This window comes from Cygnus atratus, chromosome 5 (genome assembly GCF_013377495.2).
Source record: "Cygnus atratus isolate AKBS03 ecotype Queensland, Australia chromosome 5, CAtr_DNAZoo_HiC_assembly, whole genome shotgun sequence".
Classification (NCBI taxonomy): Eukaryota; Metazoa; Chordata; class Aves; order Anseriformes; family Anatidae; genus Cygnus; species Cygnus atratus.
In genome coordinates this window covers 28,310,056-28,326,612 of record NC_066366.1, presented here as the reverse complement: position 1 = coordinate 28,326,612, position 16,557 = coordinate 28,310,056, and the positions used below count along the sequence as shown (strand labels likewise).

Below are 16,557 nucleotides of genomic sequence, written 5' to 3'. Positions count from 1 at the left end.
AACGTGTTGCGTATTACTGGCAAGGCTGGTTGGGAAAGCTCACTGGTACGCACTGGGGAGAAGAGCTGAACCACGTTCCCAGTACCAATTTGTTACTACTTCAAGTGGCAGGGAACGAGGTTGAAGCAGCGCCTAATGGCAACATTCCCTCTTTTGCAATTAACATGTGAGGGGCTGCCCTATTTTTATCACCTTTTCTTGCTGTTTGCTGGGGGCTCAGGGCCTGAAAACTGCGTAAGGGAAGTTCAGGCTCACGTGAGTGCCAAGTCAGGGGTGCGGGGTGTGATGGGTTTGGCGTGATGTGGTGCAGCCCTGGCAGGACGCGATGCTGCCAGCTGTGGCAAGCGGTGGGCAGCTGCTGGCCGTGACGCACTGCAGGTGCAGCGTGCAGCACCCTCAGACACTTTTTCCTTTGTGTCAGATGTCTGAGAGCTGCCTGGGAATACAAAATAGGGAACGGTCTTCTGACATCTTCCAGGTAGGATGGAAACAGGAGATCCTGAGCGTTTGAATTATGAAAGCTCCCAGTGTGTTACCTGCAAGCCAGTGTTTTGACCCCAGCATCCTGGCCAAATTCCAGCTCTGCTAATTACATCCTGCCTATGTGAAAATTCCCCTGCGTTTGTACACAGCCCTCCTTCCCTGCTTGTTTTTGGCAGCTGGGCGGCGTTGCCAGGCACAGCGAAGTGCTTGCCACGTCCCACCCCAGGCCTGGCCGCCTTTCAGCAGGGAATGAAGCGAGCACTGTGCACAGCATCTGCAGGGACCTTGGATCCTTGGCAGGGACGCGTGCCACAGCAGTGCACCCGAGGGCCAGCGCTGGGGCTGGGGCACACAGCATGCATGGTGATGGCATAAACAGGTCAAAGGCCCCGGTTCAGGGCTGCAGCACCGGGCCACAGGGAAGGCAGCACGGGCGGCTGGACTCCCATCTGATTTAGCTCCCCACATCTCTCAGCTACAAGGGCTGAGGGTGTGCACTGATCTAGTGTTGGGAGCTCTCTGACTTCAGGTTGGTTTGTATGGCGTGAGGAGCTCTCGGTCCTGCATAAGCTGGCCACCACCAATGCACGCCCGCCTTTTGCACACCTGGTTATTGATCAGTGCAGACAAGCAAAGATAAAAGAAATCATTCAAAAAATTATAGATTTGTTTTCTTCTCTTTCACTTCATGACTCATGTGCGCATTACTTTTGGCTCATCCCTGTTGGGAACAACTCTTCTCAACTGACCCCTAATCCCCCTGGTAAAAACCTGACTCATAGCACCGGAGATGAACTGGCTTCTGGATTATCCCCCTCTTCTGAAGAGGGGGCGGAGGATGGCTGCCAGCAGTAGCTATGGGATTCTGATAATAAAAACTGTGAGTCACAAACAGGAGGCTAATGAACTCATAGATATTTAATACAGGAGAATGGCTTATTGGCTCTTCTGTCCAGTTTCTTGTCAGCCAAGAGCTCGCTCTGATTATGGCATTTCTACCACAGTCCTGCCTGAATATGATACGGGAGCACATAAGGAAGTGGAGGTTGCTCCTGCTGGTGCATGCAGAGGCAGCAGCAAAGGCAGGACATGTCCAAAGCAAATGGAGCAGTGACTTGCTGTTTTTTTTTTTTCTCCTGCTCACATCCCTCTCTGATCTTTTCAGCATCTTGATCTCACAGGACAGCAGCAGTGAGAGTTCTCTGTATTCCAAGGGGGGAAAAAAACAGCTTATGTCAAGGTGTGACGCCAGCATGTTTTCACTAGATCCCAGAAGGGGAAGCATAGAGAGCCTTGAAATGGGAGGGAATCGTGTTGTCTGTGTTGACAGGAAAGATAGAAGGCTGGGACTCAAAGACCTGAGTCCTCTTGCCACACTGCCTGTGTGATTTCAGGCAAGGTACTTAGAATTTTTTTAGACTTATTATCCCTGTCTTTAAACCATATTTAGTATTTACTTCACACGGCTGAGAAGAAGGGGATTAAGCTTTAATTCATTAATGTTTGTAAAACATTTTAGAACTCGGATGGAAATTTCCCAGGTTGTGCAGAGAGCATTAAAAAGCTTATCTCCCTCTCTGACTGCAAATGTTCCTGTAATATGAGAGAAACGAGAGAAACAGTGCTTGCATTTCAGTGTCTATAATAATAATAATAAAAAAATCTTACCGTCCAGCTTCCCCTCTCTATCCCTCCATGTTTTAAAAAAAAAAAAAAAAGAACCAGCAATGAGAAATTTTAGTCTAAACAGAGTGCAGTTGCTCCCTGGAGACCTGAATGTGTCTCAGTGGAATTTTCCCTGCCTTCAGCCTTTTGTACTTCTGAAAGGTCCTGGAACCAGGCATGTGACTGTAAGAGCAAAAAACACTTCTGTGTCTGAGTGCTCTACCAAATATTTACAAGATACCCAGATAAAATGGCTACAAGCAAGTTCAGCAGGGTTTGACTGACCGGACAGCAGTGCAACACTGTCAAGAAGAAAATCTAAACTTTAATTAAAACAACATTAAAATGAAATTTTACAAAGGTCTCTTCAAAGCACAAAATCGGTAACACTAAAGCTGGAGAATTGCTCTTCCCCATGGTGAAATCTATTAGCTTTTAAAAGTAGCTTATTGAAATGGAGTAGCTTACTTGTTGTGATGGAAACTTGGAAACTTCCCTGTTCAAGGAGAGCACAAAGCTGTGCGAGCAGGCGAGTAAGAGGATAGCTGCAGAGCAGTCTCCTCCATGCCATCCTTTTAGGTGGCTGGGAGCGAAGGGACATCGGCTTCCACATCCCAGCAGCTCCTCAGCCTCCCACACTGCCGCTGTAAGGGCACGCAGCACTTTTTAACAGCGGCTGCGTGTTTCCTGGGAACTCTCCTGGTCACCCCAGGGCTGCCCAGCAAACAGCAGGGGGCAACCTGTTGGCCCTTCACCAGAGGTGCCCCCGCTGCAGCTGATTCCCTTGCTGGGTTACCTACGGGTGCTCCGGCAGCGCTGCGGACCTCCCGTACTGCTGTGCGGGATGCACTGTTCTCCAAGAGGCTGCTCAGAGAGGCTTTCCTGTGAGTGCAGAGCACAGAACCAGCGACTTGGGCCAATGGGGACCGCACCAGCCCTCGGCACTAACTCAACACACACATGGCTTTCCCTTAGGGATGTGAGGCTTGAGGGCTGGGAACAACTTGGTCCTGATCACAGCCCAGCCAGTGCCTTCAGTGGCCTTGAGCAAGTCATACAGTCTCTCAGTCTGGAAGGTGAGTACATAGTGCTGTGGTTTGCAGTCATGTTGCAAACGCTCCAACAGTGCTTTGAAGGTAGAAGAAGCTAAGCAGCTGTAACACACACCAGCCTTCCCACCATTTGGATTACTACCTGCTCTCCTTCACTTCTGAACTGCCAGAACCCTGCTACTGCCAACTCTGTTACATCATCCCTGATGATTTACAAGAGAATTACAGGAATAAGAGCCCACAGAACTATTGCTTCTTAATAAAACCAACGAGTGGGTTTACCATTTCTCTTAAAAAGCAGAAGCGAACATCTCCCTACGTTACAGGCTGTGGAAACCAAGCGCTCTGTGTGTTTGTCAGTTCCTGCAGACTGCTGAGGTGTAGGGGTGAATTCGGAACATGTGTGTGGCTTATGTTTCTTCACTAGCATGTGTGTTGTTCAGAGACTTCTATTACTATGTCACTTAATTCAACCCAAACAAAATTCAGAATTTTCTTAATTCCAGAGTTTAACATGGCACCACACATACAGAGAACAGCACTTGCTTTTGAAGTTAGTCTTTAAAGAGGCAAAAGAAGAATGCCTGAATTTTTGAAAAACAGCGTGGTTTATTCATTTCTCAGTGGAGTTTGCATTTGTCCTTCCTATGGATTGGATGGATCGCCAGGAGCCGCACCAGTAGTGCTGGGTAAAGCAGCATCAACTAAAATATTTTTCAAGACAGTGTTCCTCACTTGTATGGTCTGCAGGGCAGGATTGGTTCCTTCCCAGGTTAAATTTGGTTGGTCCTTTCCATCTGAAACACACAATAAAGACAGACACCTCAATGGCAATGTATAAGACGGAGATGACAAAGTTACTATTTCCTCCAGTGAACAGCCACTTGGAAACCTGTTTAATCCACAAAACGAATAAAGGTAAATTTCAGTATAAATTAATTTCACAGATTAGTTGAAAATGGATTAACTTATGCGTAATGATCCTCATTCTGCTGCCTGCCTGGTTGTCCTTCTAGTTACCAATATCCAGACTCATTTTCATTCTGTGTGGCAAAGTTTCTGATGCTACTCATGCTCTGGAGCCAAACCTTAGCACGTCCAGGCCCCTCTGTCACCCCCTGGCAGAGCTCTCCCAGAGCCAGAGTATACTTGCTGAGAAGCTTTGCATCACTCTAGTTTCCCGGTAAAACTGTTTTTTGGTAGCTAGTGCCTATGAACAGAGAATGGGATGTGCAAAAAGACTGACATTCTCTACCACAGGTTTCTCGCTACAGTTCAAACGTGTTTCCTAGAGTTAAGCAGAGCACAGCTCATACCAGTATATTTTCCAACTATTAGCAAATTGCCTTGGATTCAGAGCAAATATTATGGCTGCACCCTATATGCTTTCCTAATGCCTAGGCTGAGAGCAGAGCCTCCCTCCTAACCAGTACGAGTTGTTCCATTTTTAATCTTGGTCCCATGTCAATGCCAGGAGGTAAAGTGCTTTGGGATTAAGTTTACTATGTAAATAAAGAATATTAAATTACTGTGATTAGACACCTTATGCAGAAAATGGACTGCTTTTTGTGAGAGGAGATATTAAAAGACAAAATAAAAGCGTCCTTTAATACCTTCCTAATTCACCTGCAAACTGACAGAAAGAACACAAACTGAAGAAACACACAGAGTTATTAAGACCAAAATACCCAAGGTAAAAATGAATCATCAGTCAGATCATGTCATGTCCTCCTGTTCACTGCTATGAAGTGCATTGCAAGGTATCATGCTCCTACTCAAATGTGTACTTCTCTTCTGATTTCTGCAGCTGATCTGTTGTGACAAGCTCTGCCCCAAGGACCCTGCAGAACAGCCAGCTCCTATCTGGGCCGATCCCTATTGTGCTGTATCAAAGCCCTGAAGAAAGTCAATAAAGCTGAAAGGAGGAGGGTGAAAGGCAAGGTATTCCCCTGCAACAGGCCATGCCATTATTAGTATTAACAGAGGGGATATTATAGAAGAATCAGGAGGCTTACGCAGTTTGGCAAGGTAAGCTGTGTCTCAATTTTCCTCCTCCTCTCTAGCCCTGTTTGCTAACTATATGAAACCCAACTACACTAGAAAAGAGTTGCTCCTATAGCTGTCAGTATAACTATACTGATATGATGATAATCCTAATGCAGGTTGAACAAAAAGCACTTTTGCCAATACACCTTTGATGACTTCCTCAAGGCAAATACGCTATACTGACAAAGGCACCATTAAGACAGTCTAAAACAACCTTGCTACCTACTGTAAGGCATCTACTGCATTGTTAAAAACTATACCCCTAACCAACTTTATTTTAATGTAGAGCTGGTTTGACAACCCAGAAAATGTAGAGAAAATCCTTTCTGTGAATTTACTGGGAGATCCTAAAGAATCAGCGCAGTTGTCTACACTCTGCCTCGCTTGCAACAGGGCTGGCAGTAAACGTTTCTGAAAACATGTTTCTGCAGAAAGCTAAGAAAGGGAATAGGCGAGCAAATTCTTTCCAAAGAAACTACTCTTACTGAGCCTTTGGGAACTTTATATTCTTATCCTATTAAAACAAAACAACAACAACAAACAAACACGCACACACGCATGTGCACACACACAGACACACAAACAAAAAACGACAACTCGGCTCCAAAAGCCCCCAAAATAAGAAACCAGTTAATGGGAAAAATAACATTATTTTTAGTTGATAAAGTCCCTCAGCAAGGGAACAGAAAATACCATCTGTCTTCAAGAATTTAGGCATTCCGCAGTCATGATGTGCTAGGCTTACAAACACTGTCATTCTTAGCACATTAAAGATAATGTAAAAGATTTTTGTAAATGTTGGATTAGCCAACTAGATTTCTGGGCCTGAGATAACACAGTAAATATGCATTTTCACTACACTATCTCTTTTCTGGTCATTTGTTTGTTTCTGTTAAACTGTGACTTTTTAAAAAATCACAGGAATTTTGCAAGTATGTTTAACACCACTGCTTCTTGAACAGCACCATGCAGGAATGCCAGGCCTAATGAATCTCAGAGTTTGTAAAAGCAGTGGGTCACAGGTTTCATCTATAAGATACTACAGCTTTTTTCTGGATTTCAGTAAGGTCCATTTTCCACCAAGCAGGGTTTGTGTAGGAAGCTTAGTTGCAAGTTTAGCCAAAGAAAGACACCATCCATCTGTCATCACAAATTATAAACATTAAGATAGCTTTTTAGCATTGGCTTTCTAGAATAACCACTCATTATTAACAGGTAACAGTTCCCGTTGGTTTTGTATTGCATAGCATTACCCAGTTGTGTCCTTACCTGAAGTAGGCTGATGCTACATAAAACTGCTTGGATTTCTATACGGGCTCTCATTCAGTCTATTTTATTTTCTCTGAGTGATTCAACTGGTGGAACTGGCCTAAATGATTATAGGCAAGCACATGTAACCCTTTCATGGGGCTAGAAGCCATTGCAAAGCTATTTGTAGTGTATGTATGCAAATCATCTTCAGTTTAAGATAGTCTGGGAGAAGTTTGAGGGGGATTTCCCTGCTTTATGTAATCTATTGTTGCTTCTTAGCTTCCTCTATTCACATGGCCAGGAGGCATAACCATGACACCGCTGGTAATTTCTCAAACTCAATCTGAAAGCAAAGACAATGTGCTCAGTGACCTACAGCAGCTTTCGGTAAATCCTCAAACTCTGGCTCAATGATATCCGGAATAAAGGCGGCCTGGAGGAGAAGTGGGGGAAACAACGCAGCTGGTAAGGGCTTCGCTCACTTACTGGCACGCTTCGAAAGTGGTTGACAGTCAGGGACATTGATGCGCTAGCCCTCAGATACAACTCTGTCCTACCCATATCTCTCATTTACTTTTCCCAAGCCGTACAAAGCGCCACATCTCCCGCGCGATCAGTGCCCTCAGCTCAGCGTGGAATTAGCGTGGGGCGGTCAGGAGACCAAGCCGCCAGCCACACCGCGGCAGCTGCCTTCCCCTGTCATTCCCAAGTGGTGGCTGAGAAAAAACTGGTCTCGCACATGTGCCCAGGCAGATCTAGCAAAGGTACTGAAATGACAGGCCGGGCAGGCAGAAGCTTTAAGGCGTGTCCTCCTCAGGTAGGAGAAGCAGCCCCCAAGGAGCTCTGTGCTGCTGAGAGCAGATGGTGCTGATGCCCAAGTGAGCCTGCTCAGCACCAGCCCAAATATTGGTCTCTGCACAGCACTCTGTGCTGTACCAATTGCAGTGTTATCACCCCAAATAGGAAGATTTATAGTTCAATAGCTACCCAGATTCTGAGAAACAGGCTTACCAAAAACCACAGCTAAGGGAAATATAACAGGTGAAGTAAGCATGGTGGTACCAAAGAGGAAGGAAACCTCTCTGCAGTGCACTGATAAGAGTACGCTTGATACATACTGTGTTCAATTTGGACAATCCGCAACCAGGAAAGCACAGGCTAGCTGAAGGAAATTCAGCTCGGAGGCTCTAGGGACTGAATCAGTCTGTTAAAATGCTTTGTTGGTTTTATGTATCTCTACTTAATTAGGATGCTTAATGAACACATTGGAAAGATAGTATCTGTTAAATATTCAGCAGGCTGACCTTTCAGTTACAATATGACAATTCTGAATAAAGTTCTCGGAAAGCTTGTGCTAGGTACTCCAACAATGCCAAAGGGAATTGGACTGGAGGGAAAAAAAAAAAAAGTAGGACACTATTGTGGAGACCTGGCTAAAAACCCAGGCCTTGCCACCAGACCATTGAATGATCCTGGGCAAGTTGTTTCCTGCCCTGTGCTTCAGTTTTCTCATCTGTAAAAAGAGTACAGTGATACTGACCTTCCTGGTAAGTCGTCGAGACGAACGGATAGAAAAGCTGTAATACATTATTCATTCCTAATTATAATTTCTGAGGAACGAAAGGCAAAGAGAAGAAGCCATCAAGCTTTCAGATTTCCTTGATCATCATAAAAAAGAAAAAAGCACCACATAACATTAATTTCATGCAACAGAAATGTTTAGCAAGTCACCTTTAAGACGAAAGAGTGGGAGCACAACTAAAGAGAGCTAAAAGTGGGCAGACACTCAGGAAAACACTCCAGATGGTGAAACGAGTTAGGCTGCAGAACAGGCTCCCACAGGAAGCGGTGAAACCCCCATTGTTTCAGACATTTGAAACTGAATTCTTCAAAGTGCTGGTATATATAATACAAGGAACCGCTCTGCACTGCCTCGGAGATGTCAGCGGCGCTGGGACAATCTGTGAGAGCAATACACACCACTTCTGCAACCTTTAAGGGAATTCTTGCTGCTGTACCTACGAGGATCTGTAGACTCTCTTTATCAATGTACTAGCTGGGAACATCCATCAGGGAGTTACCACACTGTGGTTTTGCAGGAGATGGATTCAGTAACCTTTAACAGGTCTTCTACATTCCTGCTTCTGAGATTTGAACTTTGCATGTCCAAGAGGGGAAAAAAGCCACCTGCTCTCTACCTGATGATTACACTGTGCATCCTACAGACAGACAATTTACTTCCTATATCACAATCTAATGAAAAACTGGGTGGCTTGATATTTACAGGCAGCGGTTTGCAGAAGAAATACCATGATTTTAATAGGAACCAAATGAAAGCTCATTACGTAAACAGCATTATGAGACGCAGAAAGGATGTCGAAACGCTAAACGCTCTAGGTCAAACTCACCAAAATGGGAACTGGCAGTGGCTTGCTGGAATGCTGGGGTTTCTCCACACTCGGATACTACTGCAAACATTTCCCGCTGCTGTGAACGCTGGTTCAGCTCCTCTGGAGGTAGCTGCGGAGGGAGCCTGACTGCTTCTGTTGTTACTGGCACTCAAAATCTCAAGACCTTTTCTGAAATCCAAATTCAGAGCTTTGGGCCAATTTTATTGATACAACTTGGTTTACTGGTTGGAGCAGGTAGAGGGAGAGAAATTTGTAAAAGGAGCTTAGAACTGGAGCTTTAATGCCTTCATTTCCTCTTGGTCTCATACCTGCTGGTATGCTAGGAAAGAGGCAAATTGATTCAGATGGCATAACTGCACTGGTGACCCTGCCTTATTTTATTCACTTTGGCTCTGTACAGTCTTCTCTCACAGGCTCCCTGCCTTCAACACTTCCATCTTTGTGGTGACCCAAACACATCAATTCTCGAATCCTCCTTTCTGCGGGGTGGGGAGGGACAGGGAAAGGCAGCTGAAGAGCCTGCCCGGGGGCAGGACGAGCACAAGCACTCCTGATCCCGTTGCAAACACTGGGCTTTGCAAGGCCTCAAGCGCCACGGCACGTTTCACGTGAAGGCTGGCACCACCTGCCTGCTGCTGCTGTCCCGGGCCAGAAATGCGGCAATTTCCTTAGGAATGAATCACTAACAGAAAACAAACAAGAGCTATTTAAGAAGTTTCTCTTTTCCCCTGAATGTCTTGTCCAGTATCATATTCCTGACAGTTTATTCTTCAAGAATTTAGTCATCTAGGGTTTCAGTGACTCATCTGATGAACCTTCTACCCATTTCCTGGAAAGAGTCCTGTGCAGTCCTGTGCAGCCCTAGCCTCATTCTTCCTACGTTTTCATATATTTCAGCTTTTCTCCATTTTAGGCGTGGGGGAGAGGCAATAATATTTTGAATGCACCCAAATTTGCAATGTAACCGGAAAGCAGACTGGTGAAAGAAACATCTGGGAAACAAAGATGGGCACTGAATCACAGAGTCTCTTTTGGAAGAAGCTGCCCCTTGGATGGAAAGCTGGATAGAAGAAAAGAAGCTGCTGTAAGAAGAGCTGTGTGGTACAATACGGTCATGAATTTACCAGAGCTGTACCCTATAAAATGAAGATGAAAAAGATTTGAAGGCTCTCACACATTGCATGGGCGGGTGTGACTCACTCTGGGCAAATGCCACTGATGACAAGTGCCCTGACACAAGCTATTGAATGAATTGGGCTGGATGGGAACCAGAGTAACCGTTGTACATATTGGGGCCAATCTGAAAGACACTTCTGTGCAGAAAACAACTGCTTCCTTTCCTAATTAAAAAGAAAATTCCAAAGCTGCTCTCAGACAGCTTGAGGGCTACTTTAGCAAACTCCGATTTAAGTTGCACGATGCCTATAGCAGATGGCTTACATCACTGATGTCCAGACCATTCCTCCCAACACATACAGGTGTGCTACCGTATATATTTATGCTACTGCTGAAACAGGGGTCTAGTGTTGTTAAAATATTCAGAACTGTGTGGGAGCGTGAGCCCGTCCACATAAATCACAGACGTGCGGAGCAGCTCGGAGACACCACCAGCATATGCTCCCAGCCCCCTGCCTTCTCCTGGGAAGTCAGCAGCCAAAGCACCACCGGCTTACACTAACTTGCAACAGGGCTAGCGAAGGAATTGTGAGATCCGTGTGATGCAGGCTGAGACAACATGTCAAGCATTCTTGGAGGATGATTTCAGCGCTCAGTTATACGAGTACCACTGGCATGTATACTGCGTGTGTACATGCAGATATACGCTGTATATATACACCGATGTGCATCACAGGCCTGATCCTTTTAAAGGGATACAGTGTCAGGTCAAAGCTGGCCCGACATTCTTCTTATTAAAAAATAAATAAACTTTTACAAGCCCTGATTCCAACAGAAATGTTTCCATGATTTATTTTAAGAAGGGAACATTCCCCTGCAGTGCTCACCGCAACCCAAACATTGCAGTGCTGTGCAAGAGCATGAGAACCAGAGAGGAAACTGAAGAATCTATTTTCACTGCTCCAGAAGAGAAACACAGAAAGTAAACAAACAGCAAAAGCACTGACAAATAAATTTGATTTCAGTCTTGGCTGCAGTGTTATCTATACTATGGCTAAGGAGACTAGACTTGAAGCATGCATATTTTTCTAGCGATTTCTGTAAGACGTGACTGAGCATGGGATGGGACTTGAGGGAGCCATCTACACTAGGAAAGAGATTTATTTTTCTTTGTCTGATCCTTCCTGCTCCTCATACCTTGCCTTACACATCTGAGAAACTGAACAGCAAACCAGAAGAAATCGTCTCTTGTTTTCAAAACTAGAAAATAATTTGAAGCTTACGCAAGCTATCCAGGAAATAAATCCCTTGTTTGTGGGAGAGTTGTTAACTCTTGAAAGTGATGGGAAGAGTCTTTCTTCTAAATACCTGGAGCCCTCTATGCAACAGAAAGTGAAACCTGCCTTCAGTGCTACTGCTTTTTGCTTTGATAAGTCTGCAAAAAGCAGCAAGCAGTAGGATAAGAAAAACAGACATACAGAGAGAGAAAGAATGAGCAAGCAAGCAAATACTTTCCTGACAAAACTACAGACTTCTGTGATGACTGAATTTGGCCCCAAGAAATGCACACACACATGCATACACACATGCACCCCCCATCCCCTCAATGCCTCAATCTGAACGGTCTGTACAGAGAAGAGGGAAGGAAAAAAATGTAGTGAAGCCTGTCCAAAAAAGACTGTGAAGATAGTCTACTGGCAGAGTAGTGATTGCACCAGAAAGGTTTTGGAAGCAGTAAACAGGAAATGGTTAAGTAAAAGCAGGTGGAGCATGCTGACTGCAGGAACCAAGCAGGAAATAGCTGAGCGTCTGAATGGATGCAAAAAAAAAGCTCTCTTGCTCAGTCCTTGGCAGTCACAGTATGCCCACTGCTCCTGCTCCCAGTCCTCCTCCACCACCCTTATCTCCCCAAGCTACAAAGTCTTGCAGTCAGCAAACACCTTTTGCTTGAGCAATGCACTTGCCTTGAATTTCAGAACCAGTGCCGGAGGCTTGGAAGGCAAGGCTTATGTTCTGCTTGGAAGGCAGAGGAAAAGAGGGACTCACCAACTGTGCCAGGGATGGGTCAGGAGCACCCAGTGCCTGCCAGAGGCTTCGGGAGCTGCAACAGTGCCTCTGGCTGCTGCCCCAGGTGCCCTGGTCCCAAGTGTATTTAGCATGATACTGAATCAGAGAACGACATTTCTACCACCCGGCTCATTCTAGGGGGCTCCCAGAGCACTCTGCTGCAGGATTCATTCTCCATCACTGCTGAAACACAGCCCCTTCTGGGGCAGAGCTCTGCAGCTGTTTAATAGCTCACAGCAACATCGCACAAGCAGATGGAAAAGAAAGCGAAATGTGTAAGAAACGTTCTTTCCACTTTCTTTCCAACCTTCCCTTTCTCTCCTCTTTGTCTACAGCTTTTCTTGCCAGCTCCAGACAACTCCAGATGTGTGTCTTTCCCACCAGTATCTGAAGACATTTGGCTCTGGAGACGGGGGATCTGCATGCCAGCATGCTGCCTGCCGGGGCTGCCAGCCCCAGGGGCTGCGTTCCTGCTGCCGCGCTCTCGCCCCTGGCTGTCCTGACTGACACACTGCTGGATGGAGGGACGGAGTGCTGGTAGGGAACAATTCTGCTTTCTTCCAGATGAGTACAGCCTAGATGTAAAATTGCTTAACGCAGACAAGATACTCTTGCCTTCAAAGTATGTCAGTCGCATTAAAGCCCTGAGGAAAGTTAAGAAAGGAATATATACATTATTTCTGCCCTCCTCTCCTAGATTTAAACTAAAAAAAAAAAAAAACTGTTTTCCTTGTATTCTGAGCAAAGAAAAGAGTAATGGCAAACAAGCTCGTATGGAGTTACAACTGCACAAACAAAAATGTTTTTCTGGTAGAGAAATCTTACAAAGAAGTCCTGCTCTTTTTAGACATCATTATTTTGGCAAAACGCACCAGATGTTACTGGGAACTCTCCATCTATTAAAACAGAGAGCTACCATATACAACTTAACACCTTTCAGATGCTTAGATCCTAGTCTAGGCACGGCCTTTGTGGTTTAAACTCATTTTTCAGGTTCAAACCCACCCTGCCCAATCTCCAACATCCCCACTTCTGCCCTTCTTGGTCAGGGGTGAGCGGGGCCTGGCCCCTCACTGCTGCTCCCCTGGGAGGGGACCGAGGGGCACTGCCGGGGCTGGGCTTGCTGGGTGCCTCCTGCAAGCACCCTCACTCGACCCCGGTGCCATGGTGCATAAGTGCACGGAGAGGACGTGTCCTGTCAGTGTGGGTGGGTGGCAGGACAGCTGCTGGGAGTTAAACCTCAGCACTGACCTTTGAGGAAAAACAGGCTGTGGTTCATACGCATCTAAGAAACCCAGAGAAAGTGACTGAAATGAGCTGAACGAAAATAAGCAGGTGTCTCTCTCCCGCTCCTTTCGCAATTTCTGCTCACCCACCCGCATTTTTTTTTGCACTCAAGTTGTCAAGAAAAACGGCAGGAATGAGGTTCCTGGTATAATTACAGCTTGCTGAGAAAATCGCAGTCTGCAGCAGTAATTCCTTCAGTGCTGGAGACAGATGCTGCTGAGGTCTAATCACAGTGTTCCCACTAAGCAGGCCCCGAGTCTAATCTGTCATCAGCTGAGAGGCCGCTGACTCCTGCCGCGTGTGAACCGGAGCTGCTCGGCCTGATCCTCTCCCCCGGGCCGGAGCAAGGCAGTGCCAGAGGGAGGGTATGTTTCCATTCACTCCTTGCCCTCAGCGACAGCGATACTGCAACTTCAATGCACTGCTTATCTCTCCTCCATGCCTCCTATCAGGGCCACTCAAAGCCTCGCTGGAAAGGGCTCAAGTGCTTGTTTTCAACTTACAATGCCGTATAGTGACTGCAGTTCAAAAATACAATTTGAGCTGAGATAAGTTGAAGGAGAGGCTTAATGAGAACGGCCTGTAGCTAATTCCTCCTTCCAATATGTATGGTATTTTCTGCTTATTAGGAGGACAAGGCTGCTGCCCTCGGTGAATGATCTTATAGCCCCTGCATGCTAACATCAACAACAGAAAATCAAGAGTATGAGTACAGGCTGATGAGCACAGAAGTAGGAAGAGGAAAAAGCTAAAGTGCTTATATTGAAAAAAGAACTGGGAGAGAGCACATGCGTGAGGAGAGACTGCACACATCTCCTGTGGGTTACACACAGTTGCTATTGCCATCAAATGTTCTCACATTAAAAAGCTGGTGTTCTGTAGAAGCCTGTGGCCAACTCCATTTCTTAGTTTTCAGCAATTTTTCTGAACCTGCACGTGGTAGCTGTGTGCACACGACGATGCACCAGGTCTGTACAGAAGTAGTGGATATGGTGGCTTCTCGGTCACTGAGGAGGGAGGGGGAACAAAGCGTGGCACGATGTCTCAAAGAGGGGAAGGAGTGACTCATACAGGAAGAAAAACAAAGCAAAGATGAACTTAGAGCATAAGAGAAGAGGTAGACTGTTGGCCGTAAATCAACTTCCTTGCACTCAGAAGGGTGAGTATTACAGTGTGAGGAGTTGTGCTTGACAGTAATGGAAGTCCAAGGAAGTTTGATTAAGATTAAATGGCAGTCACTGGCCAACATAGAAAAGAGGCTTTAAGGTGAAAATCAAAGACAGGAAGTGACTAAGTAGGTCAGAAGCTGTGGGTAGTGAGCTGGATAGATTAAATTGGACTTGGAACGACTAAGTTAGCTCTGCTAATGACACATGATAACACTTATAATGTCGCCAAGTTTAACAAATCTGACTCTGAAATCACCTTCAAGGTCCTGATATCAAATCAGTGATTGCTGAGCTCTAATAGTATCTACATCAGAGCAGATAATGTATGTGTTTTAACAAGAGATTGGTTTTGCAGTCACTTTTTGACCCTGCCAAGCTTCCTGTAAATAGTATTCTGTTTTGACTGAACAGGATTTCTTCATAAGGACTGAGTAAAAATGACCTGACTAATAGAAACTGTTTGACTCTGAGAAGGGCAGCTACTGCAGATTGAAAAGACAGATGCAGTGGAGAAACTCCTTTCCACCCTAAATTCAATAAGTCTTTGATTCAGCAGCTTTGTTCATACTCTGGAAAGCCGGAAGAGAACGGTCACCTTGTATTTTTATACCTGATGAGAAAACCCCAGATTGTGTGTGTGCACTGGGACAGTTCAATGTGCGTCTATTCCATCTTCAAAGAGGCTTTCAATGCTCTTTCAGATGTGGGGTGTGAGGAAGGGTGAGAACTGCTAAAGCTAGCCCCATCCTCATTAAATCTTTGCCCTCTCCGGAGCAGGCATGCAAGTGGAGAGAATAGAAGATATGCATGAGCAACTGAGCATCTGTGGCCTCATGACCTTTGACTGTTGTATTATGGGAAATGTATTCTTCGGTTGCTATGCTTTTCTAATTCATTTGTATTTTCCTTCAGTGACTCCCTTGTATTTTCTTTGGTGCTCCTGTGTAATGGTTTCAAGGAACCACAGATAGCTCCCAGTTAAGCATGCCTACAATAGCTTTAATTAAATGTTTGCAAGTATCCCACAGTAATGCAAGGGAAAGCGAAAGCAAACAGCTTTTACTCGCTTGTACCTATCCCTTCTGAGCCCTACCATGGGTGGAGGCATCTGCACTGCTGCCCCTTAAACTCATTTCTAACCTGATGTGAAACGAAGGCCACTGTATCCTGCTGCTCTACACATAAGCACTTCAGGCATTTTCACTCCCAGCAAAAGAGCTACCGATCACCTGTGAAAGGTACAATGCTGAAACCTTTTAGGCCAGGCTACAAGAAATTTAAATAAATAAATGAATAAATAAAATAGAAATTAGGGTAAACATTCTTTACTCAAAAAAAAAAAAAAAAGAGAGAGCAAGAGAGAGAATAAGGTTAAAAATAACCTTTTCTTATACACCCAAAAAGATGCTATAGGTAGGGCAGCAGAAAAGCAAAGGTTTTGATTTTTTTTTTTGAATATTCTGAATTTAATCTTTTCTGTTCTCTGTGTTATTGGCAAAAATCTCAATCTTGTCACCCTCTTCCCCTGCAATGAGTTACCTATTTATTATTCTCTCCAACAGGGATCTTTGTTTCTTTTACAAGTAGTTAACGATATCATTTTATATGTAAAGAAGAAAGCTGTAAAGGATTTTTTTTTCTTTTCAGGCATTTAAAATAACTATACACAAGGGAAATGAAATTTGGAAGGGGAACTTTTAACATGCAAAGACAGAGGAATAAGAAACAGGATGCTAAGATCATCAGTCAGTTCTTTAAGTCAAATACAAGACAATTTTACAGCACAGGAATAATGTTGCTCTATTTAGAGGAATAATGTTGCTCTATTTTGTATTATATGGAAGATTTGACAGCATCTGCAAGGGTAATCGTAGAATCATAGGATATCTCGAGTTGGAAGGGACCCACAAGGATCATCGAGTCCAACTCCTGAAACGAGACCTAAAGGCTAGTGATTATTTCTAATACTTAGTACTAGTATAAAGTATTTGTCTTGAATATTTCAGCGAC

General features: G+C 44.9%; 1 protein-coding gene across 8 annotated transcripts in view; it reads right to left on the bottom strand.

The window, feature by feature from the left end:
• Window positions 1-3,789: 3,789 nt before the first annotated feature.
• RAD51B (RAD51 paralog B) overlaps window positions 3,790-16,557 on the bottom strand; it is a 379,242-nt gene continuing 366,474 nt past the window's right edge. For 7 of the 8 annotated variants that reach the window (XM_035540069.2, XM_035540074.2, XM_050711368.1 and 4 more), the window contains one exon: window positions 3,790-3,997. In XM_035540069.2, the coding sequence (XP_035395962.1) occupies window positions 3,846-3,997 (152 nt within the window). In that variant the 3' untranslated portion in view covers window positions 3,790-3,845. The remainder of the gene's footprint in view (window positions 3,998-16,557) is intronic. The other variant, XR_007708436.1, reaches the window with a different exon arrangement.